The sequence below is a fragment of the Dipodomys ordii genome, unplaced genomic scaffold (assembly GCF_000151885.1).
Source record: "Dipodomys ordii isolate 6190 unplaced genomic scaffold, Dord_2.0 Scaffold107, whole genome shotgun sequence".
Taxonomy (NCBI): domain Eukaryota; kingdom Metazoa; phylum Chordata; class Mammalia; order Rodentia; family Heteromyidae; genus Dipodomys; species Dipodomys ordii.
Window position 1 is genome coordinate 4,052,742 of NW_012267323.1, and position 27,988 is coordinate 4,080,729.

At 51.7% G+C, this 27,988-nt stretch overlaps 1 protein-coding gene and 1 pseudogene across 1 annotated transcript in view; both read left to right on the forward strand.

Annotated features, from left to right (window-relative positions):
• Positions 1-1,088: 1,088 nt before the first annotated feature.
• The window catches only part of Col7a1 (collagen, type VII, alpha 1), a 50,678-nt gene continuing 23,778 nt past the window's right edge, over positions 1,089-27,988 (forward strand). The window contains exons 1-64 of the mRNA XM_013028239.1: positions 1,089-1,173; positions 1,575-1,755; positions 2,755-2,914; positions 3,005-3,098; positions 3,191-3,352; positions 3,485-3,648; positions 3,741-3,870; positions 3,985-4,101; positions 4,193-4,339; positions 4,431-4,547; positions 4,633-4,782; positions 4,871-4,999; positions 6,223-6,366; positions 6,478-6,603; positions 6,708-6,851; positions 8,176-8,295; positions 9,210-9,353; positions 9,667-9,792; positions 9,905-10,051; positions 10,241-10,366; positions 10,670-10,816; positions 14,505-14,639; positions 14,732-14,875; positions 14,954-15,090; positions 15,337-15,463; positions 15,552-15,698; positions 15,790-15,962; positions 16,051-16,086; positions 16,187-16,213; positions 16,312-16,356; positions 16,428-16,481; positions 17,043-17,105; positions 17,195-17,230; positions 17,363-17,398; positions 18,014-18,085; positions 18,176-18,253; positions 18,478-18,504; positions 18,585-18,638; positions 18,737-18,790; positions 18,886-18,945; positions 19,078-19,113; positions 19,320-19,364; positions 19,436-19,471; positions 20,404-20,448; positions 20,529-20,564; positions 20,681-20,716; positions 21,259-21,291; positions 21,422-21,475; positions 22,528-22,587; positions 22,682-22,717; positions 23,038-23,118; positions 23,222-23,257; positions 24,393-24,437; positions 24,691-24,762; positions 25,250-25,294; positions 25,534-25,560; positions 25,716-25,745; positions 25,829-25,909; positions 26,140-26,175; positions 26,253-26,288; positions 26,370-26,450; positions 26,657-26,692; positions 27,311-27,373; positions 27,462-27,506. Of these exons, the coding sequence (XP_012883693.1) occupies positions 1,089-1,173; positions 1,575-1,755; positions 2,755-2,914; positions 3,005-3,098; positions 3,191-3,352; positions 3,485-3,648; positions 3,741-3,870; positions 3,985-4,101; positions 4,193-4,339; positions 4,431-4,547; positions 4,633-4,782; positions 4,871-4,999; positions 6,223-6,366; positions 6,478-6,603; positions 6,708-6,851; positions 8,176-8,295; positions 9,210-9,353; positions 9,667-9,792; positions 9,905-10,051; positions 10,241-10,366; positions 10,670-10,816; positions 14,505-14,639; positions 14,732-14,875; positions 14,954-15,090; positions 15,337-15,463; positions 15,552-15,698; positions 15,790-15,962; positions 16,051-16,086; positions 16,187-16,213; positions 16,312-16,356; positions 16,428-16,481; positions 17,043-17,105; positions 17,195-17,230; positions 17,363-17,398; positions 18,014-18,085; positions 18,176-18,253; positions 18,478-18,504; positions 18,585-18,638; positions 18,737-18,790; positions 18,886-18,945; positions 19,078-19,113; positions 19,320-19,364; positions 19,436-19,471; positions 20,404-20,448; positions 20,529-20,564; positions 20,681-20,716; positions 21,259-21,291; positions 21,422-21,475; positions 22,528-22,587; positions 22,682-22,717; positions 23,038-23,118; positions 23,222-23,257; positions 24,393-24,437; positions 24,691-24,762; positions 25,250-25,294; positions 25,534-25,560; positions 25,716-25,745; positions 25,829-25,909; positions 26,140-26,175; positions 26,253-26,288; positions 26,370-26,450; positions 26,657-26,692; positions 27,311-27,373; positions 27,462-27,506 (5,496 nt within the window). The remainder of the gene's footprint in view (positions 1,174-1,574; positions 1,756-2,754; positions 2,915-3,004; positions 3,099-3,190; positions 3,353-3,484; positions 3,649-3,740; positions 3,871-3,984; positions 4,102-4,192; positions 4,340-4,430; positions 4,548-4,632; positions 4,783-4,870; positions 5,000-6,222; positions 6,367-6,477; positions 6,604-6,707; positions 6,852-8,175; positions 8,296-9,209; positions 9,354-9,666; positions 9,793-9,904; positions 10,052-10,240; positions 10,367-10,669; positions 10,817-14,504; positions 14,640-14,731; positions 14,876-14,953; positions 15,091-15,336; positions 15,464-15,551; positions 15,699-15,789; positions 15,963-16,050; positions 16,087-16,186; positions 16,214-16,311; positions 16,357-16,427; positions 16,482-17,042; positions 17,106-17,194; positions 17,231-17,362; positions 17,399-18,013; positions 18,086-18,175; positions 18,254-18,477; positions 18,505-18,584; positions 18,639-18,736; positions 18,791-18,885; positions 18,946-19,077; positions 19,114-19,319; positions 19,365-19,435; positions 19,472-20,403; positions 20,449-20,528; positions 20,565-20,680; positions 20,717-21,258; positions 21,292-21,421; positions 21,476-22,527; positions 22,588-22,681; positions 22,718-23,037; positions 23,119-23,221; positions 23,258-24,392; positions 24,438-24,690; positions 24,763-25,249; positions 25,295-25,533; positions 25,561-25,715; positions 25,746-25,828; positions 25,910-26,139; positions 26,176-26,252; positions 26,289-26,369; positions 26,451-26,656; positions 26,693-27,310; positions 27,374-27,461; positions 27,507-27,988) is intronic.
• LOC105994620 lies at positions 11,999-12,928 on the forward strand (annotated as a pseudogene).

Sequence of the window (27,988 nt, forward strand, 5' to 3'; positions counted from 1 at the left end):
ACACAGAGTCTACCAAGTAGAGTTGATGGAAAGGACTCCTACTAGCCAGAATGAATCTAGGTGGTGGTGGTGGGGGCGATGGGAGGGAGACCCGGCCCACCAGTGAGGGCTTGGGCAGTAGGAGGTGAATTGCCGAGAGATGAGCTGTCATCGTGGGTGGCCCAAACATAGGGACACCCCCCCTCCCTTGCAAACACAGCTGGATGGCATCTGCCTGGGACCGCTCAAAGCATGGGGTAAGAGGCCCTGGGATGAACATGTATGCTTAAACATGACACACATCCTCTCCTCCTTGGCTTCCCTCTCCAGGGAAGGAGGGCCTGGGGGGAGGGCAGAGGGGAGGCATGTATGACTTAGATCCAGCCCAGTGGGACCCTTGATCTTTCCAAGATAGCCTAGGGTCTTCCTCATTTGTTGGGAGCTACTCTTTCCCATCAAGGGCATTGGGGTGGGGCACAGGAGGTCCGCTAGACAGAAGGATGTCTGATTCACGGGAGTGGCCTTAAGTCGGGACCCATGGCCTGCGGGCTTGTCTGGGCACCCCCCCCCCTTACAGGGTTAGGGGGGGTGGCTGAGTCATCTCCAGCTGTAGCCTCCTCCTTATCATGGCGTTGCCACCTCTTTGGTCCTCAGGAACCTAGCCACATTGACTTAAAGCAGCTGTGACCTTCAACATCTGTCAAGAGCCTGAGTCAGGGGCTGCTTGCAGCAGGGCAAGGGGGGAGAGGTTCCCAGAAGTCATAAGAAGGGGACCCTTGGCTCTTAAATGCATCATATTTGTTGAGGAGGGGGTGGGCGGCAACCTCTCCAGGAGGTGGGTGAGGGCAGGCTGAGCCCCAGCCTGCTGCTCCACCTCTTTGGGCTCAGGGACTTTCTGTGCCGGCAGTAGGCGGGACTACAGCTTGCAGCGGGGCGGCTGGCAGAGGCAGCCGCGGCGGCCGGAGAGCAGGAGGGCAGCGGCGGTGCAGGCAAGACTGGAATTTCGGGGTGCAGTGGGGGCAACTGGGCCTGGCTCAGACCAGCCAAAGCCCCAGGGGCAGGGGAGGTGCGGGGGCAGAGATCCTGGCTGATCTTTTCTATCATCCAGGATGAGGCTGCAGCTTCTGATGGCTGTGCTCTGCGCCGGGATCCTGACAGAGGTGCCCCGAGTTTGGGCCCAGCCCAGGGAGAGAGGTGGGCATGGCTAAGGAACGAACCTATCTGGGGGTACTGAACCCTGTCACCCTGTGTCACCTCTGGCTCAAACTCAGCTTTCAGCCTTCTCACCCCACCTGCCTATTCCTTCTAAGTTATTCACTAACTTCCAACTCTGCCCCAGATTCTTCCTACTCTGCACTGGGTTTCCCCAAATACTTCCTATCATATCCCACTGGGGCTATGGCCCCCACAGACACATGCTTTATCTCCTGCTCCAAGTCACTCCTGGCCAGGCCCCTGAGGCTGACAGTCCCACATCCATTCAGATGACCTACTCTCCACCCTACCCTTAGTTCCAGAGGACTCCCCAGTACCTGGAGGGAGTTGGGGGTTGGGAGTTGTCTTAGAAAAGGTCCTGATCTCCCCTCTGGCTTCAGTGACCTGCACGCGCCTTTATGCTGCCGACATCGTGTTCTTACTTGACGGTTCTTCATCCATTGGCCGCAATAACTTCCGTGAAGTCCGGGGCTTCCTGGAGGGGCTCATGCTGCCTTTCTCTGGGGCAGCCAGTGCCCAGGGCGTACGCTTTGCTACAGTGCAGTACAGTGATGATCCACAGTGAGTAATTGGCCCTGGGGTGGAGGTGGGGGGCAGGATCGTAGACCCCATCAACACCCCTTCTCTAGACAAGGGCAGAGAACCCAGAAATCCTCAGGATCTATCTTTCCCAAGTCAGCCTTTGGAAAGTCCTGGAGCACCCTCCTCCACCCCATCCCCCGCCCCCCATGCAGCCAGGTCCTTAACTAGCAACAGAGGATTCACGTGGAAGAATGCTTATGCCATGCATGAAATAACCTCAGCACAAAGCAGCTGTGTTTTCTGATCTGGATGGAGGTGGGGAGTCCAGGTGTCGTCCCAGATGCCCCCCAGGAGCCCTAGATGCCTAGTATCTATTAGACTCTCTATATTCTAGCACCCTGACCACTCAACCTCCCCTCTGTACACCAGGAATGGTCCAGTCTGACCAATATCTCCCTTCCTACAACTGGGCCCTTCCTCTTGTCATTATTCAACTAGGCATCCTATCTTTCTAGGCTAAAAACACCAAAGGGCTCTAGGTCTGCCCAAGCCCAGCTACAGGTAGTAAACAGAGGTACATCTAGAGAATCTGTTAAACTTAGAGGTTCAGTGGTAGGGGACAGGAGTTCAAAAATACTCTGAAGGGTCATTACGCTGAGAGGCCTTGTGTGTGTGTGTGTGTGTGTGTGTGTGTGTGTGTGCACATGCATGTATGTTGTTATTGATGGTGGTAGTCATCATGGGACTTGAACCCAGGGCCTGGGGTGCTATCCTTGAGCTCTTTTGCTCAAGGCTAGCACTCTACCACTTTGAGCCACAGCTGCACTTCTGGTTTTCTGGTAGTTAAATGGAGATAAGAGTCTCACAGACTTTCCTGCCTAGGCTGGCTTTGAACTGTGATCCTCTGATCTCAGTCTCCCGAGGAACTAATATGATAGGCACGAGCCCACCTGTCTTCCGAGACCTTTTAAAGGCCAGAGCTGGAAGAAGTCATAACCCGTTGCCTGTTTCTCCTCCTTTCCCCTTGCTATTCACCAGGACAGAATTTGGCCTAGATGCTCTTAGCTCGGGGAGTGATGCAATCCGTGCCATCCGGGAGCTCAGCTACAAGGGGGGCAACACCCGCACAGGGGCTGCACTTCTCCACGTAGCTGACCATGTCTTCTTGCCCCATCTGGACCGGCCTGGCATCCCCAAGGTTATTCCCAAACTACCCTATCTCACCCTGGTAACTCCTCATGAAGTATTCAAAGCAGTAGCCCTAACTTGATCTCCTATACTTTCCCAGGTCTGCATCCTGATCACCGATGGAAAGTCCCAGGACTTGGTGGACACAGCTGCCCAGAAGCTCAAGGGGCAGGGGGTCAAGCTATTTGCTGTGGGTAAGCACTGAGCTAGGGTGAAAGGTCAGCCAGAGTAGGTAGTGTCCATTCAGAGGACATGGGACCAATTGGATCCTACTGATTCCATACAGGAATCAAGAACGCGGACCCTGAGGAGCTCAAGCGGATGGCTTCACAGCCCACCAGCGATTTCTTCTTCTTCGTCAATGACTTCAGCATTTTGAGAACACTCTTACCTCTCATTTCCCGGAGAGTGTGTACGACGGCCGGTGGCGTGCCTGTGACCCTGCCCCGTGAGTTCCCTCCCTGCCCGCACTGCTGCGTGTGCCCTGCTTCTTTTCCTTCTTATAATCCCAGCGTGGGAATGCTGAAGCCATCCCATAGTGCTCCTGACCTTTGATCCTTCCTTGCCCCGCCCTTGACAGCTGATGACTCCACCTCTGGCCCCCGAGATCTGGTGCTGTCTGAGCCAACCAGTCAGTCCTTGAGAGTACAGTGGACAGCCGCTAGTGGCCCAGTGACAGGCTACAAAATTGAGTATACTCCTCTGACTGGATTGGGCCAGCCACTGCCAAGCGAAAGGCGGGAGGTAAAGGGATGGTACCATCGGGAGGGACAGAGATGATGGGTAGCTGGGAACTTGGAAGGAACAAGATAAGGTGACCCCTGACCCCTGGACAGGTGAATGTCCCAGCTGGTGAGACCAGCACGCAACTACAAGGTCTCCGGCCACTGACCGAGTATCAGGTGACGGTGTCTGCCCTCTATGCTAACAGCATCGGGGAGGCCGTGAGAGGGACAGCTCGCACCAGTAAGCGATTCTCCCATCCTCTGAACCCCATTTCCCTAACCATCCAGCCCCCTAACCATCCAGTCCCATAACCCACGCCTGACTCTCCTAATCCTCGGTGGGACTTTCCTCCAGCTGCCACAGAAGGCCTAGAGTTGGCCATCCAGAATACCACAGCCCACAGCCTCGTGGTAGCTTGGCGGAGAGTGCCAGGTGCCACTGGCTACCGTGTGACATGGCGGGCCCTTGGAGGTAAGTGCGAAGTACGGGCTGAACAGAGACCCTTATGACTCAGACAAGATGGTAGTAGAGTCCCTGAGCGCTCTCGTAATCCTGGATGTAGGTGGGCCAACCCTGCGGCAGGAACTGGGCCCTGGGCATGGGTCAACATTGCTGCGTGATCTGAGGCCTGGTACAGACTATGAGGTGACTGTGAGCGCCTTCTTTGGCCATAGGATGGGACCTGCCACTTCCGTGACTGCTCGCACGGGTAAGAGAAGGCTGGGTGTTTTCTTCTCCAGGCTGGGGTGATTGGGCAGAGCAGGGTTGAGGTTACTGACGTGCTTTGTACTCTGGGACAGACTCTTCTGTGGAGCAGATCCTGCGTCCCACCATTTTGGGCCCCACATCCATCCTGCTTTCCTGGAACTTGGTGCCCGAGGCCCGTGGCTACCGGCTGGAGTGGCGTCGTGAGAGCGGTCAGTGCAGATGAAGGGGATGGGTGGGCATGAATCAAGCCTTTGGTGGCTTTGGCTAGCCCTGTCTGACCCTGCCATCTTGTAGGCTTAGAGCCACCACAGAAGGTAATGCTGCCTTCTGATGTGACCCGTTACCAGCTGGATGGACTACAGCCAGGCACTGAGTACCGCCTCACGCTCTACACTCTGTTGGAGGGTCGAGAAGTGGCCACACCTGCAGCCGTGGTCCCCACTGGTGAGAGCTGGGTGGGTCTGGCCAAGGGATTGAGGAAAAGATGGAGGTTCCAGGCTGCCTCTCCATGCTGGGCCATCCTCTCTGACAGGGCCAGAGCAGCCTGTAAGTGTCGTGATGGATTTACAAGCAGTTGAACTGCCCGGACAACGGGTACGAGTGACCTGGAACCCCGTCCCCGGTGCCTCTGAATACCGCATCACTGTGCGAGGCACTCAGGGTAAGATGGAGCCTGCTAGGGAAATCCACATGCACCAAAGTTCCAGCCCACAGGGTATAATTGCGCCACCATCTCCTTCCATTCCTTCTACTGAGTCCTTTTAGCCTTCTAGTCTCTTGTGTACCTCCTATGAGGCCCTAGACATAGAAATATTTCAGGGTATAGCCGGGTGCCAGTGGCTCATGCCTGTCATCCTAGCTACTCAGGAGGCTGAGATCTGAGGATCGTGGTTCAAAGCCAGCCCAGGCAGGAAAGTCCATGAGACTCTTATCTCCAATAAACCACTAGAAAACTGAAAGTGGTGCTGTGGCTCAAGAGGTAGAGCACTTGCCTTGAGGTGAAGAGCTAGGGTCAGCACCCAAGCCCAGAGTTCAAGCCCCACAACCAACAACAACAAAAAAAGAAATATTTTAGGGTCTGTCTACCCTCTCCCCTACCCTAGTACCTCTCTTCATCTACCTCTGTCTATACTGCCTGCCATCCAGCCAGCCATCTTTGTCCATAGTTTTCACCTTCCCTTTTTCACAACCACTAGCTCCCTGACCTGCAACACTAGTTACAACTATAACTTCTCATGTCTTTGTGTGTGTGCATGTGCATGTGTGCATGTGTGTGCGTGCGTGTGTGTGTGTGTGTGTGTGTGTGTGTGTGTGTGCTGGTCCTGGGGCTTGAACTCAGTGCCTGAGTGATGTCCCTAAACTTTTTTTTTTCTTTTGCCAGTCCTGGGGCTTGAACTCTGGGCTTAGGCAATATCTCTGAGTTTCTTTTGCTAGCGTTCTAGTGCTTGAGCCAGAGTGCCACTTGCCACTTCTGGCTTCTTCTGAGTTTATTGGAGCTAAGAGTCTCACAGACAGATGTTCCTGGCTGGGCTGGCAGATCCTCAGATCTCAGCCTCCTGAGTAGCTAGGATTATAGATATGAGCCACCGGCACCCACCATATCCTTAAACTTATTTTTGCACAAGACCAGTGCTCTACCACTTTGAGCCACAGCGCCATTTCCCGTTTCCTGGTGATTCATTAGCAATAAGAATCTCACAGACTTTTCTGGGCTGGCTTTGAGCTGCGATCCTCAGATCTCAGCCTCCCAAGTAGCTAAGATGACTGGCGTGAGCCGCCAGTGCCAGATGCCATGAACTTTCTTATCCTACCTCCCTACCCATCACTAACTGCTACCATCCCATATTCCCAACCTCTGCCTGCCAACCTTGTCTTCTGTCTTAGGGGTTGAACGGACACTGGTGCTTCCTGGGAGTCAGACAGCCTTTGACTTAGACGATGTTCGACCTGGCCTTACCTACACCGTGCGTGTGTCTGCTCGTGTGGGTACCCGGGAGGGAGGTGCCAGTGTCCTCACGATCCGCCGAGGTGAGGACTATCTTGCTGGGGCCAGGGAGTGGGGGAGGAGAGGGGAGGGGGAGATTGTTTGACTTATAACTACCCAGGTCTTGACCTCTGACTCCTATCTTTAACCCCTAGAGCCAGAACCCCCACTTGCTGTCCCAGGACTACGGGTTGTAGCCTCAGATGCCACAAGAATAAGGGTCACCTGGGGGCCTGTTCCTGGAGCCAGTGGATTTCGGATCAGCTGGAGGACAGGCAGTGGTTAGTGTGGGGTGTGTGGGGAATCGCTAAAGGGGAAATGATCAGAGTATGGGGGGGACTGAAGAATCAGGCAGAACGAAATGAATGTTTCTTTCTGATCACAGGTCCAGAGTCCAGCCGGACTGTGCCTCCAGATTCTAGTGCTACAGACATCCTGGAGCTGCAGCCTGGAACCTCCTACCAGGTGTCCGTGTCTGCACTTCGAGGAAGAGAAGAGGGCCCTCCTGCGGTTATCGTGGCTCAAACTGGTCAGCTCCTGCCCCAGGCCCTTAATTCTCTGCCATTGATTTCCCTTCCAACTCCCAAGCTTTCCCTCTCAGCCTCCCAGTTCTCCCCAGAATCCCATTCTCCTCCCCCTTGACATACCAGTGCCTCCTCCCTGAGAGCCTCTGCTTCCTTCCTCCTCATCCATAAACTTCCCCTTCTTCAGATTCTTATCTCTCTCTCCCTAAGACCTCCAGTGTCTCTGCCCTTGAATTCCCACACACAGTTTTTATACCCTTACCACCTTTGTGTATATGTGTGTGTGTGTGTGTGTGTGTGTATGTGTATGTTAGTACTAGGCTTGAAACTCAGGGCCTGGATGCTGTCCTTTAGTGTTTTCTTTTTTCTTTTTTTGTCAGTCATGGGGCTTGAATTGTGGGCCTGGGCACTGTCCCTCAGCTCTTCAGCTCCAGGCGAGCACTCTACCACTTGAGCTACAGCACCACTTCCTGTTTTCTGGCGGTTTATTGGAGCTAGGAGTCTCATGGTCTTTCCTGCCCAGGCTGGCTTCGAACCAAGATCCTCAGATCTCAGCCTCCTGAGTAGCTAGGATTACAGGTGTGAGCCCCCAGTGCCCAACTCCTTTAGTGTTTGCATTCAAGGCTGGTGTTCTACACTTGAGCTACACTCCACTTCCTGCATTTTAGTGGTTAATTGGAGATGAGAGTCTCACTGAGTTTTCTGCTTAGACTGACTGAACTGTGATCCTCAGATCCATCTTCCTGAGTAATTAGGATTACAAGCATGAGCCACTGTCACTTGGCTCACTTAAAAATTTTTTGGGCAGGAGTGGCTACTAGGAGTGTGGCTCAGTGATAGAGTGCTTGCTTAGCATGCATGAAGCCCTGGGTTCCATTCCTCAGCACCACAGACACAGAAAAAGCCAGAAATGGTTCTTTGGCTCAAGTGATCAAGTGCTAGCCTTGAGCAAAAGAAGCTCAGGGACAGTGCCCAGGCCCTGAGTTCAAGCCCCAGGACTGGCAAAAAAAAATTATTTTGGAGTGGGTGTAAACTAGATCTTCTTGGACTTATACATTCTCCTCCTAAGAATGTTTTCATTAGATTCCCCCTCCTTTGTCAGACCTTACACATCTGCCAGCTCAGATTGCTCTCAAAATTCCTTCAGTCAGAACCCCACTTATTCCTCATCTGACCTACTTACTACCTCTTCTTAGCTTCTTCCATCAGATCCCTGCCTCTTGTTAGGTTCCAAAGCCTGCCCTTATCAAATGGTCCTTGCTACCTGCCTTCTCCCTACCTCCACCCATCAGCTTCCTCCATCAGATTTCCCATTGCTTCTGTCCATAGATGCACTGGGCCCAGTGAGGACAGTCCATGTTACTCAGACTGGCAGCTCATCGATTGCCATTGCCTGGACCAGGGTTCCTGGTGCCACAGGATACAGAATTTCCTGGCGCTCAGGCCAAGGTAGGAAACTGGAATTTGGGAGGATTATGAGAAGCAGGTCTAAGTAGGATTGAGGCTAGTCTTTCTTTCTTTCTTTCTTTCTTTCTTTCTTTCTTTCTTTCTTTCTTTCTTTCTTTCTTTCTTTCCTTCCTTCCTTCCTTCCTTCTTTCTTTTGTTGGGCATGGGGCTTGAACTCAGGGCCTGGGTGCTATCCCTGAGCTTTTCTGCTCAAGGCTAGCACTTTGAGCCACAGTGCTACTTCTAGTTTCCTAGTGGTTTATTGGAGATAAGACTCTCACAAGGCTGGGAATGTGGCTCGGTAGAGTGCTTACCAGCATGCATAAAGCCTTGGGTTCAATTCCTCAGTATCATATACACAGAAATAGCTGGAAGTGATGCTGTGGCTCGAGTGGCAGAGCGCTAGTCTTGATCAAAAGAAGCTCAGGGACAGTGCCCAGGCCCTGAGTTTAAGCCCGAGGACTGGCAAAAAAAAAAAAAAAGTCTCACAGACTTTTGTGCCCAGGCTGTCTTCCTACTGTAACCCTCAGATCTCAGCCTCCTGAATAGCTAGGATTGCAGATGTGAGCCACCAATGCCTGGCTAGAGTTACTTTTTTCTTTTTCTTTTATGACTTGCTCTGGTTTTGGACTTGAACTCAGGGCCTGGATGCTGTACCTTATCCTCTTTGTGCTCAAGGCTCATGTTCTACCACTTGAACCACAGTGCCACTTCTGGGTTTTGAGTGGTTTAGAGAATTAGAGATAAGAGTCTCATGGGGACTTTTCAGCCCCGGCTGGCTTTGAACCATGATCCTCAGATGTCAGTCTCCTGAGTAGCTAGGATGACAGGTATGAGCCACCAGCACCCAGCTAGAGCTTTATGAAGGGTGTTAGAGTTTGGCTAGTCCTGAAACTCCTTTCCATCCTTGTTCCCAGATCCAGAGAAATCTCAGTTGGTTTCTGGGGAGGCCACAGAAGCTCAGCTGGATGGGCTGGAGCCAGATACTGAGTACTCAGTCCACGTGAGGGCCCATGTGGCTGGCATAGATGGAGCCCCTGCCTCCGTGGTTGTGAGGACCAGTGAGTAGACCCCACTTATACTAGCCACACCTGATTGGCTAACCAACCCTGTTGTGTATTCCCAACTGCTCCAGCTACTCCATTTGCAGTGACCCACCCTGTCCACATTGAACCAGCAACACACTGATTCGATGTCCACCTACGCTGAGTTCTTGATGGTTCCTCATCACCCAACCCCCTTCCCTTTGGGGGCTTCCTATACTGCCCCTCTATTGTAACCTTACCTCACCCTCCGATTCACCCTGCATGAACCAAGCCTGGCGCTGTCACATACCTAAGAGGTCCTGATCCCTTCTTGTGCCTCTGTCCCTAGCCCCCGAGCCTGTGGGCAGTGTGTCAAGACTACAGATACTCAATGCTTCCAGCGATGTTCTGCGAGTCACCTGGGTAGGGGTCACTGGTGCCACAGCTTATAGATTGGCTTGGGGCCGGAGCGAAGGTATGACTCCATGGGTCCTACGGTACCTCGTCCTGCCTGGCCAGGATGGCCTCACCTGCTTAGCTATCCCATCCCATCCCTGATGGATGTTACTCTTTACCGGCCTGGCCAGGTGGTCCCACGAGACAACAGATACTCCCGGGAAACACCGAGTCTGCGGAGATCCGCGGTCTGGAAGGTGGAGTCAGCTATTCTGTGCGCGTGACCGCGCTTGTGGGAGACCGCGAGGGCGCACCTGTCTCCATTGTGGTCACCACACGTAGGTGGGGCCTAGGCTGGAGCGAGCCGTGGATTGGAGCTTGGATACTCGAGGGGGCGGGACTGACGGAAGAGGGAGCGAATGGAGGCGGAGGGGTGGGGGGGTCTGAGGAAGTGCACGTAGGGGATTGGTGCAGAGGTGGGTGGGGGCGGAGTCTCCTTGATTCCCACGTGCTCTGGCTCTCCCCAGCGCCCGAGGCTCCCACACCCCTGGCGGCCACGCTGCAGGTTGTGCGGCGCAGAGAACACTCGCTGAGCCTGCGCTGGGAGCGGGTTCCTGGAGCGCACGGCTACCATCTGCGTTGGCGAACGGAGGGTGAGAGGTGCCCCCCAATAGGGGGTTAAGATTATATGGGAGTATTATGGACCCAGTCATCCAAGTGGGATGACTTGTCTGTGGGATCCCCAACAGTAGGTAGAATTCATCAAAGAGGTGGATGGGATCAATGGTGTCATTAAGGGTCAAATGGATCTATCAGCTGGCAATCAGTAAGGTGATTGGGGTCATCAGTAAGGTTGTAAGGTCAATGAGGTGGGTGAATCCATTAGTACTGGGAAGTATTGTTTCCTCTCCATCTACCCTGGCATACTCACGTTCCTACTCTCCTTCCTCCCCTAGGTGGCCAGGAACAATCCAGGGTCCTGGGACCTGAGTTCAGCAGCTATGACCTGGATGGGCTGGAGCCAGCGACATTGTACCATGTGCAGCTGAGCGTCCTGGGACCCACTGGAGAAGGGCCCCCCAGGGAAGTGACCGCACACACTGGTGAGCTGAGAGAGCCTGCCGCACTCCTGTATGCTTTTACTCCCACTGACCATCCACCCTGATTTCTTGCATCTTAGATCAGAGTGACTTTTTTGTGTGTGTGCCAGATCTGGGGCTTATACAGAGCATGGATACTGTCTGTGAGCTTCTTTTGCTCAAGGCGAGTACTGTACCACTTGAGCCACAGCTCCACTTCCAGCTGGTTTGGGTAGTTTATTGGAGATCAGAATATCACAAGCTGGGCATTGGTGGCTCACGCCTGTCATCCTAGCTACTCAGGAGGCTGAGATCTGAGGATCACGGTTCAAAGCCACCTTGGGCAAGGAAAGTCCATGAGACTCTTATCTCCAGTAAACCACTAGAAAACCAGAAGTGGTGGTTGGCTCAAGTGGTAGAGCGCTTGCCTTTAGCTGAAGAGCTGAGGGACAGCGCCTAGGCCCAAAGTTCAAGCCCCATGACCGACCAAAAAAAAAAAAAAAAAGAGTATCACAGACTTTCCTGACCAGTCTGGCTTCGAACTATGATCCTCAGATCTCAGACTCCTGAGTAGCTAGGATGACAGGCTTGAGCCACTCTCGAATTGACTTCTGTAGCCTCCTAGTGTCTATGATCCTGGAGTGATCCCAGCATGACTTCCCCTGACATTTTGCTAAAAATGAATCTGCTTGGGTCTTTCTCCTCTTGTTCCTGATCTTTTCTCTCTCTCTCCCTCCCTCTCTCTCTCTCTCTCTCTGTATGTATATACACATATATACTAGGGTATTTGAACTCAGGACCTCTTGCTCTTATTTTTTTTTTTTACTCAAGGCTGGAACTTTACTATTTGAGCTATGCCTCCAGTTCTGGCTTTTTGCTGGTTACGTGTCGATCAAAGATCTTACAGATTTTTCTTTCTGTCTGGGTTGGCTTTGATGCATGATTCTGAGATCTCAGCTTGGATTAGAGGTGTGAGCCACCAGCCCCTGGCCCATCTCTGATTTTTTTTTCAAATTCTTTATTGTGATTAAGTGATTACGTAATCTCCCAAATTTCATGTAATTGTGGGATGGTGACGCTTAGTTAAAGTCACAAACATATTCTAACGTTCATGGGGCAAATTGTCTATCATGGTCTATAACATTTATGAGTTCCCCTGCTGTGGATCTGCAGCATTGGGCTCGCCTCTGGCTTCTCCTCCGCGCCATGACCCCCAAATGCCAGTCCTTCCTCCTGCCTCTGCCGAAGAAAGCCCAGCACAGACGGGGCCCGAAGTCGGCAGATGCCTCCTCCTCTCCCAGCTTGCCCAAGGGAGAAAAAGAACAGCAAGAAGCAATTGAACATATCGATGAAGTACAAAATGAAATAGACTTAATGAACAAGCCAGTGAAGAGATTTTGAAAGTAGAACAGAAATATAATAAACTCCGCCAACCGTTTTTTTCAGAAGAGGTCAGAATTGATTGCCCAAATCCCAAATTTTTGGGTCACAACATTTGTCAACCATTCACAAGTGTCTGCACTGCTCGGGGGAGGAGGCTGAAGAGGCCCTGCATCACCTGACCAGAGTTGAAGTGACAGAATTTGAAGATATAAAATCAGGTTACAGAATAGATTTTTATTTTGATGAAAAATCCTTACTTTGAAAATAAAGTTCTCTCCAAAGAATTTCATCTGAATGAGAGCGGTGATCCATCTTCAAAGTCCACTGAAATCAAATGGAAGTCTGGAAAGGATTTGACAAAGCGCTCCAATCAATCGCAGAATAAAGCCAGCAGGAAGAGGCAGCATGAGGAACAGAGAGCTTCTTCACTTGGTTCCCTGACCAATCAGACGCTGGTGCAGACAAGTTGGGAGAGGTCATCAAAGACCTGGCCAAACCCATTGCAGTACTGCCTGGTTCCTGACATGGATGAGGAGGAGGGAGAAGGGGAAGAGGATGATGATGATGATGATGATGAAGAGGAGGAAGGATTGGAAGACATTGATGAAGAAGGGGATGAGGACGAAGGGGAAGAAGATGAAGATGATGATGAAGGGGAAGAAGGAGAGGTGGATGAAGGAGAAGATGACTAATAGAAAACACTGATGGATTCCAACTTTTTTTTTTCTTCTTAATTTTCTCCAGTCCCTGGAAGCAAGTCGCAGTCTTCTCCCCCTCTGTGCTCAGTTGCCCTGTTCTTGAGGTCTCTTTTCTCAAAACACCATGGTTCTCAACTTATTTGGGGGGGAATACCTTGCTCAGAATATAACGGGAAAAGAATCTCCACACACCTCTGTTCTAAATTCATTTTTATCCCTTTCTGTCTCAACAAAAACTGTACGGAATCAACACCTCCACCACCACCGCCACCTGCTCTGTGGGAAACAAGAAAAGCCTCCAGTTGCTCTGCTCTGCTCAGGCCCTGTGTACTAGTGCATAGATTCTAGCTTTTCTCCTCCTTTCTCTGTATATTGGGCTCAGAGATTACACTGTGTCTATGTGAATACAGACAGTTAGCATCACCAACATGTATCTGTTTACTTTCTCTTGTTAAAAAAAAAAGAAAAAAACTTAAAAAAAATGGGGTTCTAGAAGGTCAGCAAAGGGTGGGTTTGAGATGTTTGGGTGGGTTAAGTGGGCATTTTTGACAACATGGCTTCTCCTTTGACATGTGTAATTGTGATGTTTAATGGACATCCTTGCAGTTTAAGATGACACTTTTAAAATTAAATTCTCCTAGTGATGACTTGAGCCCTGGCACTACAGGAGAATCAGCAGACCCTGTAGGATCTTATTTGGAATTGACATTCTCTATTGTAATTTTGTTCATTTATTTTTAAATTTTCTTTTGTTTTCACTGGAAAGGAAAGATGATGCTGAGTTTTAAATGTTAAAAGTGTACAAGTTGCTTTGTTACAATAAAACTAAATGTGTGCACAAAAAAATTTATGAGTTCTATGAGCTTTGCAATACAGTTATTTCTTCCACATTGGGTGATATGTACATTTCTTTTGTTTTGCATAGCATCAGCTGTTCCCTCTTTCCCACTTGTTCCCTCCCTCCCTTTGCTGCCATTGAGTTGCTTAGTTCAATTTGGTCAATGTCCAGTGCAGCTGATGGGTCCCGCTGTTGTGTTTTTCCCTGATTCCCTCTAGTTCTGTGTTGTCCTCCTCGTTTCCCTCCACTGTGCACATTTATACCATATATGTGATCAGGAGCAGGGGGTTATTTAGTAGTGATTTGACCAGATGAGTGGAAGTCCTTTGTTTCTTAATTTTGTCGCATCACCTTACATTTTGGATTTAATATCCACTTATCAGGGAGACCATATGCCGTTTGTCTCTTTGCTCTTGGCTTATCTCTCTCAACATGATTTCTTCTAGCTCCATCCATTTCTCTGCAAATGCATTATTTTGTCCTTTCTATGGCTGCATAATATTCCATGTGTATAGATACCACAATTTTTGGATCCATTCATCTGTGGTGGGGCATCTGGATTGTTTCCATATCCTGGCTATTGCGAACAGTGCTGCAATAAACATGGAGGTGCATGTGTCCTTGTAGACTGGTTCCTGTTGTTCAGGGTAGATGCCTAGAAGTGGTATGACTGGGTCATAAGGGAGGTCAATATTTAGCTTTCTGAGGACCCTCCAGACTGCTTTCCAAAGTGGTTGTGTAAGTGTACATTCCCACCAGCCCATCTCTGATTTTTGTTAAACGTTTCTTTCAGAGTCTCCTCGTGCTCCAAGCACTGAACTTCACGTGGTAGACACTTCCATCAACTCAGTGACCCTCGCATGGACCCCAGTGCCTGGAGCATTGGGCTATATCCTATCCTGGCGGCCACTCGCAAGCACCAGCCAGGGTGAGGGACAGGCTGTGGTTGGAAGGGGCTCCCTGGAGGACCTCCTTCAGGACCATGCAGGATCTGTTTAACTAAGTTCTCCTCTTTACAAGTACCCGGAGATTCACAGACACTTCCAGGGACCTATAGCTCCCAGCGGGTGACAGGCCTGGAACCTGGTGTCTCCTATGTCTTCTCTCTGATACCTGTCCAGAGGGGTGGACAGGGTCCTGAGGTCTCGGTCACACAGAACCCAGGTATGCAGGAAAGCAGTGGGAGAGGTCAAAGAGGGCTGCTGTACTAGTCCACATCAGTGACTCGACACCTTCCCACAGCGTGTCCTGGAGGTCTAGTGGATGTGGTGTTTCTACTGCACACCACTCGAGACAATGCTCATCGAGCAGAGGCCGTGAAGCGGGGTCTGGAGCGGCTGGTGTCTGCACTTGGGCCTCTCGGGCCACAGGCTGCCCAGGTTTGGCCCGGAGGCATCCAAAACCCTAATCTCTCCCTGCCTCTCTGCACCCCAAGCTCCACACCAGCCACCATCTCTCTGTCCTAATATAGTTTCGGGGTTTCTTCCAGCTCCCAAGCTTCAGATCATCTCATTGCTGGTGGATTCCCATCCTACCACTGTTGCTGACCCCCTAATAAGCCCTCCCGGCACTACCTCTGTCTGCTCTGTCATGCTCTCCAGGCTTTACGTCTCTCCTCACTCCAGGTTGGCTTGCTGTCCTATAGCCATCGGCCCTCCCCGCTGTTCCCATTGAATAGTTCCCATGATCTCGGCACCATCTTGCAGAAGATCCGGGACATTCCCTATTTGGACCCAAGTGGAAACAACTTGGGTGAGGCCTGCGGTTGGCATGGATTCTAGGGGCTTTCCTGTCAGAAAAACTCTTATATCCCATGGCTCTGATGTGACTTTCCTCTCAGGCGCGGCGGTGATCATGGCTCACAAGTATCTCCTGGCACCCGATGCTCCAGGGCGCCGTCAGCAAGTACCCGGGGTGATGGTTCTGGTGGTGGACGAACCATTGAGAGGTGACATATTCAGCCCAATCCAAGAGGCTCAGGCTGCTGGTGAGGAATAGAGGAAGCCGGGGATGGAACCTGGGAATAGGAATAGTCCTGGTGGGATTGTCATGACAAGATGCTTGGATTCCCTCCTTAGGGTTCAGGGTGATCATCTTGGGTTTGGCGGGAGCTGATCAGGAGCAGCTGCGTCGCTTGGTGTCAGGCGTGGTCCCTGTCCAGCACTTCTTGGCGGTGGATGACGGTCCAAGCCTAGGCCAGGCAGTCAGTGATTTGGCAGGAGTGCTGTGTCAGACAGCCATGACAACTCAGGTTTGGATGAGGCCTCTGGGCGTGGCAGGGAGGAGACCTAGGGATTTAAAGAGAACTGCTTGGCTTCAAAGAGCACCTGTGTCCACAGCCGCCTCCAGAGCCTTGCTCCGTGCATTGCCCAAAGGTAAGTGTCGAGGGTGGAGTGGGAAGATGAATGCCGCGCCTGAAGCTAGCCACTGGGAGCCTCATCTGACATGTTCCCCTAACCCCCCCTCCACACCCAGGGCCAAAAGGGGGAGCCTGGAGTAACGGTGAGTGGCCTTGTGGGCACAAAATTAGGTTGGGTGTTGATGGGATGGGGTGGGGTGGGGTAATTGTCAGCACAAGACTTGCTGATGATCTTTCTTAGGGCCGGAATGGACAAGCTGGGCCTCCCGGACCTCCCGGCCTCCCGGTAAGTGCCTCCCCACACCCATCCTTACCCTGACTGGCTTACTGCCTCTTTATCCTGATCTCCTCTTTCAGGGAAGGACTGGTCCCCCAGGCCCCCCCGGTCCTACCATCCAAAAAGGCGAGAGGGTGAGTAAGGCTTTTGTGCTTCACTTAGGGTGCATCCTGTAGGAAAAAAAGCCCAGACACTGGTGACTCTGTCATCCTAGCTATATATTCAGGAGGCTGAGATCAGAGGACCGCAGTTCAAAGCCATTCTGGGCAGGAAAGTCTATAAGGCTCTTCTCTCCAATGAACCACTAGAAAACCAGAAGGGGCTCAAGTGGTAGAGCACTAGCCTTGAGTGAAAGAGCTCAGGGACAGTGTCCAGGCCCTGAGTTCAAGCCCCACGACTGACAAAATAAGCAAGCAAATAAAAACAGAGCCACAGGATCATCCTAGAAATCTGAATGGAGACTTGTAGGGAAAGCTGTCAAGTAGAAGGGCTGTAGGGGGGACTTGAAGATCCCTTAGTGTTTAACCTCTGCTTATCACTGCTTTGTGCCTGGGATTGGGTTTCATGCAATTCAGATAGACCACTTTTGTACCCTACTTCTCCATCCCTCACAACACTGGAAGCGTATGGGATGAGAACCCCAGTTAATGGGGTAGAGATCTGCTAGCTAATCTTTGAATTCTTTGTCTCTTTAGGGTTTCCCTGGAGCAGATGGACCTCCAGGCAGCCCTGGTCTCCCTGGGACTCCCGGCATAAAGGTGCGCCAGCCTTGTCCTTACTGATGGGGCAATTGCTAGAGATGGTAGGGGTGATTTTGACCTGTTCTGACCATCGGTTCCATTTACAGGGCTCCCCAGGGTGGCCTGGTCCTCCTGGGGAACCGGTAAGTACCTTCCCTTCTTTGCCAGTACCTTCCCCAGGGTTCTTTTTATAAGGATGGGGAGCCAAAGTAGGCGGAGTCCATGGGGACCACCCTTGAACCTAAGCATTATCCTCTATTCTGTTTTGTTCTCAGGGAGACCGAGGGCCCCGAGGCCCTAAGGGGGAACCGGTAAGTGAAGAGAAAAGGGGGAGGGGCCTCCAGAAAGTACAGGGTTGCACCTAGACCTATGTAAGGCCTGTGGCATGATAAGGAATAGCTGGGAGCCAGGTGCCCATGGCTCACATCTGTCATCCTAGCTACTCAGGAGGCTGAGATCGGAGGATCACGGTTCAAAGCCAGCCTGAGCGGGAAAGTCTGTGAGACTCTTATCTCCAGTAAACCACCAGGAAACCAGAAATGGCACTGTGGCTCAAGTGATAGAGCGCTAGCCTTGAGCTGAAGAGCTGAATGACAGCACCCAGGCCCAGAGTTCAAGACCTATAACCACCACCAACAACAACAAAAATAGCATCAAAGGGCATCTATGGGTACTTTTTTTTTTTGCCAGTCCTAGGGTTTGAACTCAGGTCCTGGGCGCTGTCCCTGAGCTGCTTCTGCTCAAGGCTAGCACTCTACCACTTGAACCACAGCACTACTTCTGGCTTTTTCTGTATATGTGGTACTAAGGAATCAAACCTAGAGTTTTATGCATGCTAGGCAAGCACTCTACCACTAAGCCACCTTCCCAACCTCTGGGGACTTTTATCTACCTTGAATTCTGCCCAACACTCTCTGCCTTTTTAGGGAGAGCCTGGGAAAATCGTCAGGGGTGATGGGCCAGGGATTCCTGGCAAAAAAGGAGACCCGGGACCTTCGGTAAGTTTCAGGGCCTGATTCATGATGTGAGATGGGGTCGGGGGAGTGAGTTGTGTGGGCTGTGTCTTTATGTTTTGTCTCCTCCATCAGGGGCCCCCTGGACCTCGTGGCCCTTTGGGAGACCCAGGACCTCGTGGTCCCCCAGGGCTTCCTGGAACAGCTATGAAGGTGACAGCATGACCCCATTTGGTCTTAGGAGCTCCATGTGATTCAGGGCCCCGGTGACTCCATTGGAACCCACATAACACATATTGATTGCTCTGACCTTTTGATTCCTACCCATGCTATTGATGCCCCTGTTTTCCCATAATTCTTTGAGTCCACCCTCCTACATCTGGGTATCTTGGGAAAGGAGGTATAGTGGAATCACAGGATCATGATCTGTCTTCCAGGGTGACAAAGGTGATCGTGGAGAACGGGTGAGTGAGGGATAAGTATGCTGAGGGTGGGTTGGAGTCTGACTCCCCCAGCCTGCCCCTGACCTGATGTTCTCTCCCAGGGACCCCCTGGACCAGCGGTTGATGGAACTGCAGATGGGGAACCCGGGCTGCCAGTAAGAGGGCCTTGAGCTAGGGAACCTGCTGAAGGGTGTGGGTATTCTGCGGTGGGTTGGGTGCTGAGCTTTATATTTCTTGACTCACTTCCTCCTAGGGCCTGCCCGGAAGTCCTGGACCCCAAGGCCCAGTTGGAGAGAAAGGAGAGAAGGTAGGGAAATGGATCTCTCTTTGCCCAGGTTTGGGGGTGGGAGGCTGGGTGCCAGGGACCTCCCTGAGTCTTCATACCATGTATTGCTCCTTTAGGGTGACTGTGAGGATGGAGCCCCAGGGGTCCCAGGACAACCCGGAACTCCGGGTGAGCCGGTGAGTTTTAAGGAGATCACAAGGTTCTGAATGTGACGAGCATGGCTCCAATGCATACCTTGATCCATCCACTCCTTCTCTATCTTTATGCCCCAATCTGAACCACTCACCTCCCAAATTCATCTCTTCCAGGGCCTTCGGGGACTTCCTGGAGTTGCTGGCCCCAAAGTGAGTACAAGTTGAGAGGTGAGGGGGAGTGTCAAATGTAAGGGACCATATCCGGGGACTCCTATAGGGTAAAGGAGACCGAAAGGCCAGGAGATAAGGGCCTATCTAGGTCAGATTCTATTGTTTCAGAGGGGCTGGTTAGACATTAAGACACTTGGTTTGGGGTTCACTCCTTAAGACCCTGCTCTTCTTATCTCTCTCCTTAGGGTGACCGAGGTTTGAAGGGCAGCCCTGGTGAGATTGGAGAAAAAGTAAGTGCAATCCTGGGGACTCCAGAGAATCTGGAACAGACTCAGCTTGCTGACTTCTTCTATTCCATCAGGGTGAACGGGGACTCCCTGGCCCGGTGGGACCCCAGGTAAGCCTGCTGAATACTGCCCTGACCTCTGAAGCCCCTCCTGATTCTTTTTCTTTTTCTTTGTTTTGGTTGTGGGGTTTGATCTCTAGGCCTGGGCGCTGTCCCTCAGCTCTTCAGCTCAAGGCTAGCGCTCTACCACTTGAGCACCACTTCTGGTTTTCTGGTGGTTTACTAGAGATAAGAATCTCATGGACTTTCCTGCCTGGGCTGGCTTTGAAGATCTCAGCCTCCTGAATAGCTAAGATTACGGTTGTGGGGCTTGAACTGGGGGCCCTGATTCTCTTTGTGCTCAAGACTAGCACTCTATCACTTGAACCACAGCGCCACTTCAGTTTTTCAGTGACTAATTGGAGATAAGAGTCTCACGGGGAGTTTTCTACCTGGGCTGGCTTAGAACCTCTGTCCTCCTGAGTAGCTAGGATGACAGGTGTGAGCCACCAGTGCCAGCTGATTCTGACATTTTTGTCCTTGGTCCCCTTTCCCCTCCCCCACTTCCCATCCCACTTTTTTTTTGGTCAGTTGTGTGGCTTGAACTCAGAGCTTAGGTGCTATCTCTGAGCTTTTTTGATCAAGGCTAGCACTTTACCACTTGAGCCACACCTCCACTTCTGCCTTTGGGATGCTTCATTGGAGGCAAAAGTTTCATAGACTTGGCTACTCAGGCAGGCATCGAGATGTGATCCCCAGATCTCAGCCTCCCAAGGACCTAGGATGAGAGGCCTGAGCCACCAGCCCCCTGCGAGAATACCAATTTTAACCTTTTGACTTAGTCGCAATGGCTTGCTGAGTCTGACTGCTGCCAGCCCAAACTCCCAATCTTCTATGATCTCTCCTCCCTAGCCCACAACTCAGCCTCTCCTCTCTGTTTACCCATAATCCCTTTTTGGTCCTGTCCCACCTGGAACAGCTTTTCTTCTGTTTCTCTTCCCTAGGGACCAGTAGGAATTGCTGGACGCCCTGGAGCTGAGGGTCCTGAGGTAAGTCTATGACTGTGGAGCTTTCCCATGTCTCTTCCTGCCTCATCCCCTCCTGAGCTCTTTGTTTTCTCCACGTACAGGGCCCGCCAGGACCTACTGGCCGCAGAGGAGAGAAGGTTCATCACGGGCTGGAAATATAACTTGGCAGCAGGGATGTGGCCAGGGGACACTGGGATTTGGGGGTTCCTAGATGAGTTGCTAACCTGTCCCTGTCTCTGTCTTCTCCCCATAGGGAGAGCCTGGTCGCCCCGGGGACCCAGCAGTGGTGGTAAGTGAAAAAAAGACGGGACCCTGAGTCCAATTCAGCCCTGGATATATAAACCATTCTTGTTTTCTGGTGGTTTACTGGAGATAAGTCTCATGGACTTTCCTGCCTGGGCTGGCTTTGAACCGCGATCTTCAGATCTCAATCTTCTGAGCAGCTCAGCTTACAGACATGAGCCACTGGAGCCTGGCTACCTACTTTAGATTAGTTCATTTGGTCACAGAGACCCCTGGGTAGACACTGTGACTTTTTTGTTCTTCCAGTCCTGGGACTTAAACTTGGGGCTGGGGTGCTGTCTTTGAGCTTTTCTGCTCAAGGCTAACACTCTACCACTTGAGCCACAGCTCTACTTTTCATCCCTTTTGGTATTTAATTGGAGATAAGAGACTCAAGGGCTTTTCTGCCCACCCTGGCTTTGAACTGTGATCCCTAGATCTCAACCTCCTAAGTAGTGACACTGTGACTTTTTGATTCTATAGAATCAAAGTTTGGGGTTCTGTGATACCAAACAGGAGCCGAGTAATGACTCTCCTCGTTGTTTTCAGGGTCCTGGTGGTGCTGGAGCTAAAGGAGAAAAGGTATGTCTGTAAGGGGTTGAGGTCAAAGTCACAGGGCCTATCTCTGGGCCTTCCTGGAAGTTACAGGATGACTGCTTAATTGCGGGGTACCTGGAAGCTCAAGACCACCACTGATCTCTGTTGCTTTCAGGGAGATGTGGGGCCTGCTGGACCTAGAGGAGTTGCTGGAATCAAAGGGGAACAGGTAAGTGAGGGCAAAAGTTTAGCTATAGGGCAGATGAAGGTTGTACCTTTTGTGTGTGTGTGTGTGTGTGTGTGTGTGTGTGTGTGTGGTATGTGTGTGTGTACACTGGTATTAGGTCTTTTTTTTTTTGGTTGTGGGGCTTGAACTCTGGGCCTGGGCACTGTCCCTCAGCTCAAGGCTAGTGCTCTACCACTTGGAGCCACAATGCCACTTCCAGTTTTCTGAGTGGTTTATTGATAAGACTCTCATGGACATTCTTGCCCAGGGTTGGCTTTGAGCCGAGATCCTCAGAGCTCAGCCTCCTGAGTAGCTAGGATTACAGGTGTGAACCACCGGTGCTGGGCTGGTATTATGTCTTATATTCAGGGTTTGTTCACACAGTGAGACTCTCAGAAGAGCAATACAAAGGTACAAGGACTATGTGCATCTGATCACATAAAGTAATATTTATCAAAGTGAAGTCCAAGAAATAGAAGCAAGAAGTTTTTTTCCCTTTGTTGCTGTTTTCTTTTTCTTTTTGTCTTGTTTGTTTGTTTATCTGACTTTAGGAGTATAAGGGGGGGGCACAGAAATAGAGGGATAAAGGATGAACAAATGCAGCAGTGGTGCTCACAAGACCATGTGGAAAATGAAGTATACAACTTGTTGGTGGGGATAAGAGGGAAAAACTGGGAGAAAGCTAGGGAAGGGGTGACGTTGTCCTAAAAGAAATGTATTCTTTACCTGACTTATGTAGCGTATGTAAGTAACTATTCTGTGTATCACCTTTATAATAACAATTAAAAAAATTTAAAAAACCCTCAGGACTTGCAGTGCTCCTTTGCCTTTGTGTTCACAGCTGGTGCTCTGCTACTTGAGCCATGCCTCCACTTTCTGTTTTTTTTGTTGTTGTTGTTGAATTGGAGATAAGAGTCTCACTGGCTTTCCTGGCTAGACTGACTTTGAACCATGATCCCCGGGTCTCAGCCTCCCGAGTCGATAGGATGACAGGTGTGAGTTACTGGTGCTCAGCTCCCTGTACCCTTTTGACTTCTGATCTGTCTGTCCAACAGGGCCCACCTGGGTTAGCTCTTCCTGGAGACCCTGGCCCTAAGGGAGACCCTGGAGCCCGGGTAAATAAAAGTGGGGATGGGGACTAGGTGACAGAAGAAGAGGTGGTACCTGAGACACCATGATTAAATCCCTTCCCTTCCTACCCCCCCTCAGGGTCCCATTGGCCTCACAGGCAGAGCGGGAATTCCGGTGAGTATAAGTGAGCTCAAGATTTCTGGACTCGGGTCTGGGAAGGTGGCTTAGTGGTAGAATGCCTGCCTAGCATGCATGAAGCCCCAGGTTCAACTCCCCAGTACCATATCAACAGAAAAAGCTGAATGTGGCACTGTGGCTCAAGAGGTAGAGGGCTAGCCTTGAGCAGAAAGCACTGTCCCTGGACAGTGCTCAGGCCCTGAGTTCAAGCCCCAGGACTGACCAAAAAAAAAATATAAATAAATCTGGGCTCACCTCCTCTAAAAGGTTGCCTGTTACATGGATTCTATAACACCTGATGCTTACCTCCCCAACAGGGTGACTCAGGGGCTCCTGGAGAGAAGGGAGACCCCGGGCGGCCTGGCTCTCCAGGACCTGTTGGCCCCCGAGGACGTGATGTAAGAGGCGGGCGTTGGAGGAGTCCTAGCGGGGAGGGGAGTAGGGGGATTGCCAGCATCATTGGGGGTTTTGGGGACCAGGACTGACTCTCACGTCTTACAGGGTGAAGCTGGAGAGAAAGGTGATGAAGGTCCTCCGGTAAGATGTACCCCCATTGTAGTTTCTGATTCTGTATGTGTGTGTGTGTAGGTAGGTGTGTGTGTGCACACGCATGCGCATGTGTGCACAGATACTGGAGCTTGAATTCGGTACCAGCTCCACATTCCCAGTACCACTACCAGTACCACTCTCCCTTGGCCTTTTTTTGTTTGTTTGTTTGTTTTTTGGTTAGTCGTAGGGCTTGAACTCTGGGCTTGGGCACTGTCAGCTCTTCTCAAGGCTAGGTTCTACCACTCGAGCCATAGCACCACTTCCAGGCTTTTTCTGCTTATGTGATGCTGAGGAATCGAATCAGGGCCTTATGCATGCCAGGAAAGCACTCTACACTGAGCCATCTTCCCAGCCCCCCCCCCCTTTTTTAAAAAAAATTAAGTCTACCCCTCTATTACCTGAACCACATCTTCACTTCCAGCTTTCTGGTGGTTCACTGGAGTTAAGAGGCTCATGGACTCTGCTTTCTGGGCTGGACTTCAAACCTCCATCCTTGCATTGTAACCACCTGAGTAGCTAGGATTACAGGCATGAGCCATTAGTGTCCACTTTTTTTTGTTAGTAGGGCTTGAATTCAGGGACATGGCAGTGTCCTTCAGCTTTTGTGAGCACTCTACCACTTTGAGCCACAACACCACTTGTGGTTCATTGGAGATGAGAGTCTCATAGACTTTCCTACCCGGGCTGGTTTTGAACCATGATCCTCAGATCTCAGCCTCCTGAGTAGCTAGGATGACAGGTGTGAGCCACCGGCACCTACTCTTTCTCCTTGAACTGTAATACCTAGGGTCTGAGGTTCTATCAGGTCATCCGGTCCAGCTCTGTCTACTGTCTAGCTGGTGCCAAGGCCTTGTCTTTCCACACTCCCTAAATTATTTAGGTATTTTTTTTTGGTGGGTCATGGAGCCTGAACTCTGGGCCTGAGTGCTGTCCCTCACCCCTTCAGCTCAAAGCTAGCACCCTACCACTTGAGCCACAGTGCCGCTTCCAGCTTTTTCTACTTATGTGGTGCTGAGGAATAGAACCCAGGGCCTCATGCATGCAAGGCAAGCACTCTACCACTGAGCCACCTTCCCAGCCAGTTATTTAGATCTCCCACCGTGACCCTTCTCTTCATTACCAGGGTGAGCCAGGTTTGCCTGGGAAAGCCGGCGAGAGAGGCCTTCGGGTGAGTCTCGGCAGGGAGGAGGAAGGGTGCGTATGGAGGTAATGGGAGAATCAATAGGCTTAATGGTGATGGGAAGCACTGAAGGGTTGGGGGAGGAAATGAAGAGATTCTGCAAGGTATGTGTGTGTGTGGGGGGGTGTATGTAGGGTGATGGGAGACTGGAGTGATAGGGAACTGGGACAACAGAAAGCCTTCTAGAAGAAGCTACAGAAAGCTAGGAGGGAGTCTGTGTCAGACTAGCTGCTCTTCTCAGGGGCTGCCTGGAGTCCGGGGGCCGGTGGGTGAGAAGGGAGACCAGGGAGATCCTGGAGAGGATGGACGAAACGTGAGTGTTGAACCTCCCACCCATTTAGCTCTCACCCCACCTCAACTCATCAACCCCAATCCTGCCCTCCTCCACCTACATCCCTAACCTTCGCAGTCCTAATTCCTTTTGACTCTTTCTTCCTAATCTCCCAAAGGCCATCAGGACCCAGTAAATCCTCACGGTGCTTCTAAATCTCCCCCCGAAACTTCTGTCTGGCTGGGCCCTGGTGGCTCACGCCTGTAATACTAGCTACTCAAGAGGCTAAGATCTGAGGATCGAGGTTCAAAGCCAGCCCGGGCTGGAAAGTCTTTGAGACTCTTTATCTCCAATGAACCACTCAGAAAACTGGAAGTGGCATTGTGGCTCAAGGAGTAGAGTGCTTACCTTGAGCTGAAGAGCTGAGGGACAGCGCCCAGGCCCAGAGTTCAAGCCCTACAATCCACAAAAAACAAAAACAAAAACCCTCTGTCTTCCCTGAGTGACCTAGATCTCTGGCTTTCTGCAGGGCAGCCCTGGACCCTCTGGACCCAAGGGTGATCGTGGGGAGCCGGTGAGTGGCCTTTAGGCCAGGCTGGCCCTGGACCCTGATGAGGTGGAGATTTTTATTTGTCCTGCTACAATTGATGCTCTGTGTCCATACGAGGAGAGTGTTTATGGCCACGCCCCCCTCCTCCCTGGAGTCCTTGCTTCTCTTCTGGGGGTTCACATCAGAGGACTAGAGCTGAGCCTGGAGTAGACATGATCTAGGCCCTCAAGGTTTCTGTTAACTATAATCCTCTCCTCTCCTAGGGTCTTCCGGGTCCCCCTGGGCGTCTGGTAAGCATAAGCATCGTACTGAGTCCCAGACTGCTTGTCATTTTCCCTCCCATTCTCTTCTCATCTGGTCTACTCACTATCTGGTCCCCCAACACTTCCCATTGAGCCCCGTTTCTCCTGTTGAAGTGTTCTTCTCATTGGCCATTCCCCCACAGGTGGACACGGGACCTGGAGCCAGAGAGAAGGTACTGGGAGTCTTTGGGTGGGGTGAAACAGTGAGTCTAGGAAAGATCCTAGTACCCCTTCCTACAGCCCCTCTCTGCCCTAGGGAGAGCCTGGAGACCGTGGACAAGAGGGTCCTCGAGGACCCAAGGGTGACCCTGGTCCCCCCGGAGCCTCTGGAGAGAGGGTGAGTGTAACCGGTCCCATGGAAGGGCCTGAACTCTGGGCCTGGGCGCTGTCCCTCAGCTCTTCAGCTCAAGGCTAGCACGCTACCCCTTGAGCCACAGCACCACTTTCGACTTTTTCTGCTTACGCAGTGCTGAGGAATGGAACCCAGGGCCTCATGCATGCAAGACAAGCACTCTACCACTGAGCCACCTTCCCAGCCCCTCTGATCCTTTTTCTTTCTATCCTCAGGGCAGCGATGGGCTCCGGGGACCCCCAGGCCCACAGGTGAGTGCTGAATCTGTCCCCTTTGGCCCAGTTTCTCTTCTTGCCCTTGATGCTTCTCTTGACTTCATTCCCTCCAGGGAGACCCAGGTGTTCGAGGCCCAGCAGGAGAAAAGGTGAGTGTGATTGGGAAAGGCACACCTGCCTCTCAGACGCATCTCAGCCTTCCGAGTCTCTTACCACTCTGTTTCCCTCAGGGTGAACGAGGCCCCCCTGGCCTGGATGGCCGCAGTGGGCTGGATGGAAAACCAGGAGCCCTTGGCCCCCCTGGACTTAACGTGAGTCATGGTAGTTACTTCTAGTCGTCTTCTCCAAGAGATCCCGAGACCTTGGCCTCATCTGTCTGATCTTGGCCTTCACCTCTGGGGCCAGGTGTACCGTCTCCTCCCAGAACCCTGTTTGGCCTAGAGCTCACAAGAGCCACAGTCCTGCCAGCGGGTGAAGGAAACTCTTACCCCACAGCTGACTTTGAATCTCTCCTCAGGGTGCCGCGGGTAAAGCCGGGGAGCCAGGGAGAGACGTAAGTGACGGGAGATGCTGGAGGGGAGGGCGGCTCACAGGTCTAGCATAAGCCCCCTGCTAGGTCCTCAGAGTCACAGGTCTGTGGGCCGGACCTGCCTTAAGGGAAGGTCTCAATTCCCAGACCAGCTATCTTAAAAAGTCCCCCTTCCAGCTGGACACTGGTGGCTCACACCTGTCATCCTAGCTACTCAGAAGGCTGAGATCTGAGGATCGTGACTCAAAGCCAGCCCAGGCAGGAAAAGTCCGTGAGACTCTTATCTCCAATAAACCACCAGAAAACCGGAAGTGGCGCTGTGGTTCTAGTGGTCGAGCGCTCGCCTTGAGCTGAAGAGCACAGGGACAGCGCCCAGGCCCAACAACAACAACAAAAAATGAAGTCCCCCTTCCTGACATCCTGTCTTGGAGATCGTAGTGGGCACCAAGTTCTGGGAATTTTTCCCTTGGGATTTTCATCAGGAGCCCCCTGATTCGTCGCCACTGTACCTCAGAGGCTCTTGGGGAGGGGGTGGTGTCGACACGGGAGAAGGGTCTTTGTGGAACTCTTGAAGTCCAGGAGGTGTGTACTAAGGGATCTCTCGGGAGCCCTCCCAATCCTAGCAAACACTTCTTCTTTTAGGGGTTCCCTGGCCTACGAGGAGAACATGGGCCCCCTGGCCCCCCTGGCCCCACTGGAGCACCGGTGAGTCTGGGTTTTCATGCTGCATTTTGGGATCCTTCCTACCCAACCCTGAACCTCTGACATCTGACTGATAGATCTGTCCCCACAGGGAAAGGCAGGAGAAGATGGCAAACCTGGCCTGAATGGAAAAAATGTGAGTATGTCTAGGGTAGCCATAGCAAAATCCACTAAGAAACACTAATAGAGCCGGGCACTGGTGGCTCACACCTGTCATTCTAGCTACTTGGGAGTCTGAGATCTGAGAATCATGGTTCAAAGCCAGCCTAGACTGCAAAGTCCCCGTGACACTCTCCAATGAACCACTCAAAAAGTGCAAGTGGTGCTGTGCCTCAAATGGTAAAGTGTTAGCCTTGAGCAAAAGAGCTCTGACAGTACTGGGTTCAAGCCCCATGATGGGCAAAGAAAAAAACAAAACACTAATCGGAGCAGGATGTTGGTGGCTCATGCCTATAATTCTAGCTACTCAGGAGGCTGAGATCTGAGGATCGTGGCTCTGAGGCCAGCTCAGGTAAGCAAATCCATGAGACTCTTTTTTTTTTTTTTTTTTTTGGGTCCGGTCATGGGGCCTGAACTCTGGGCCTGGGCGCTGTCCCTCAGCTTTTCAGCCCAAGGCTA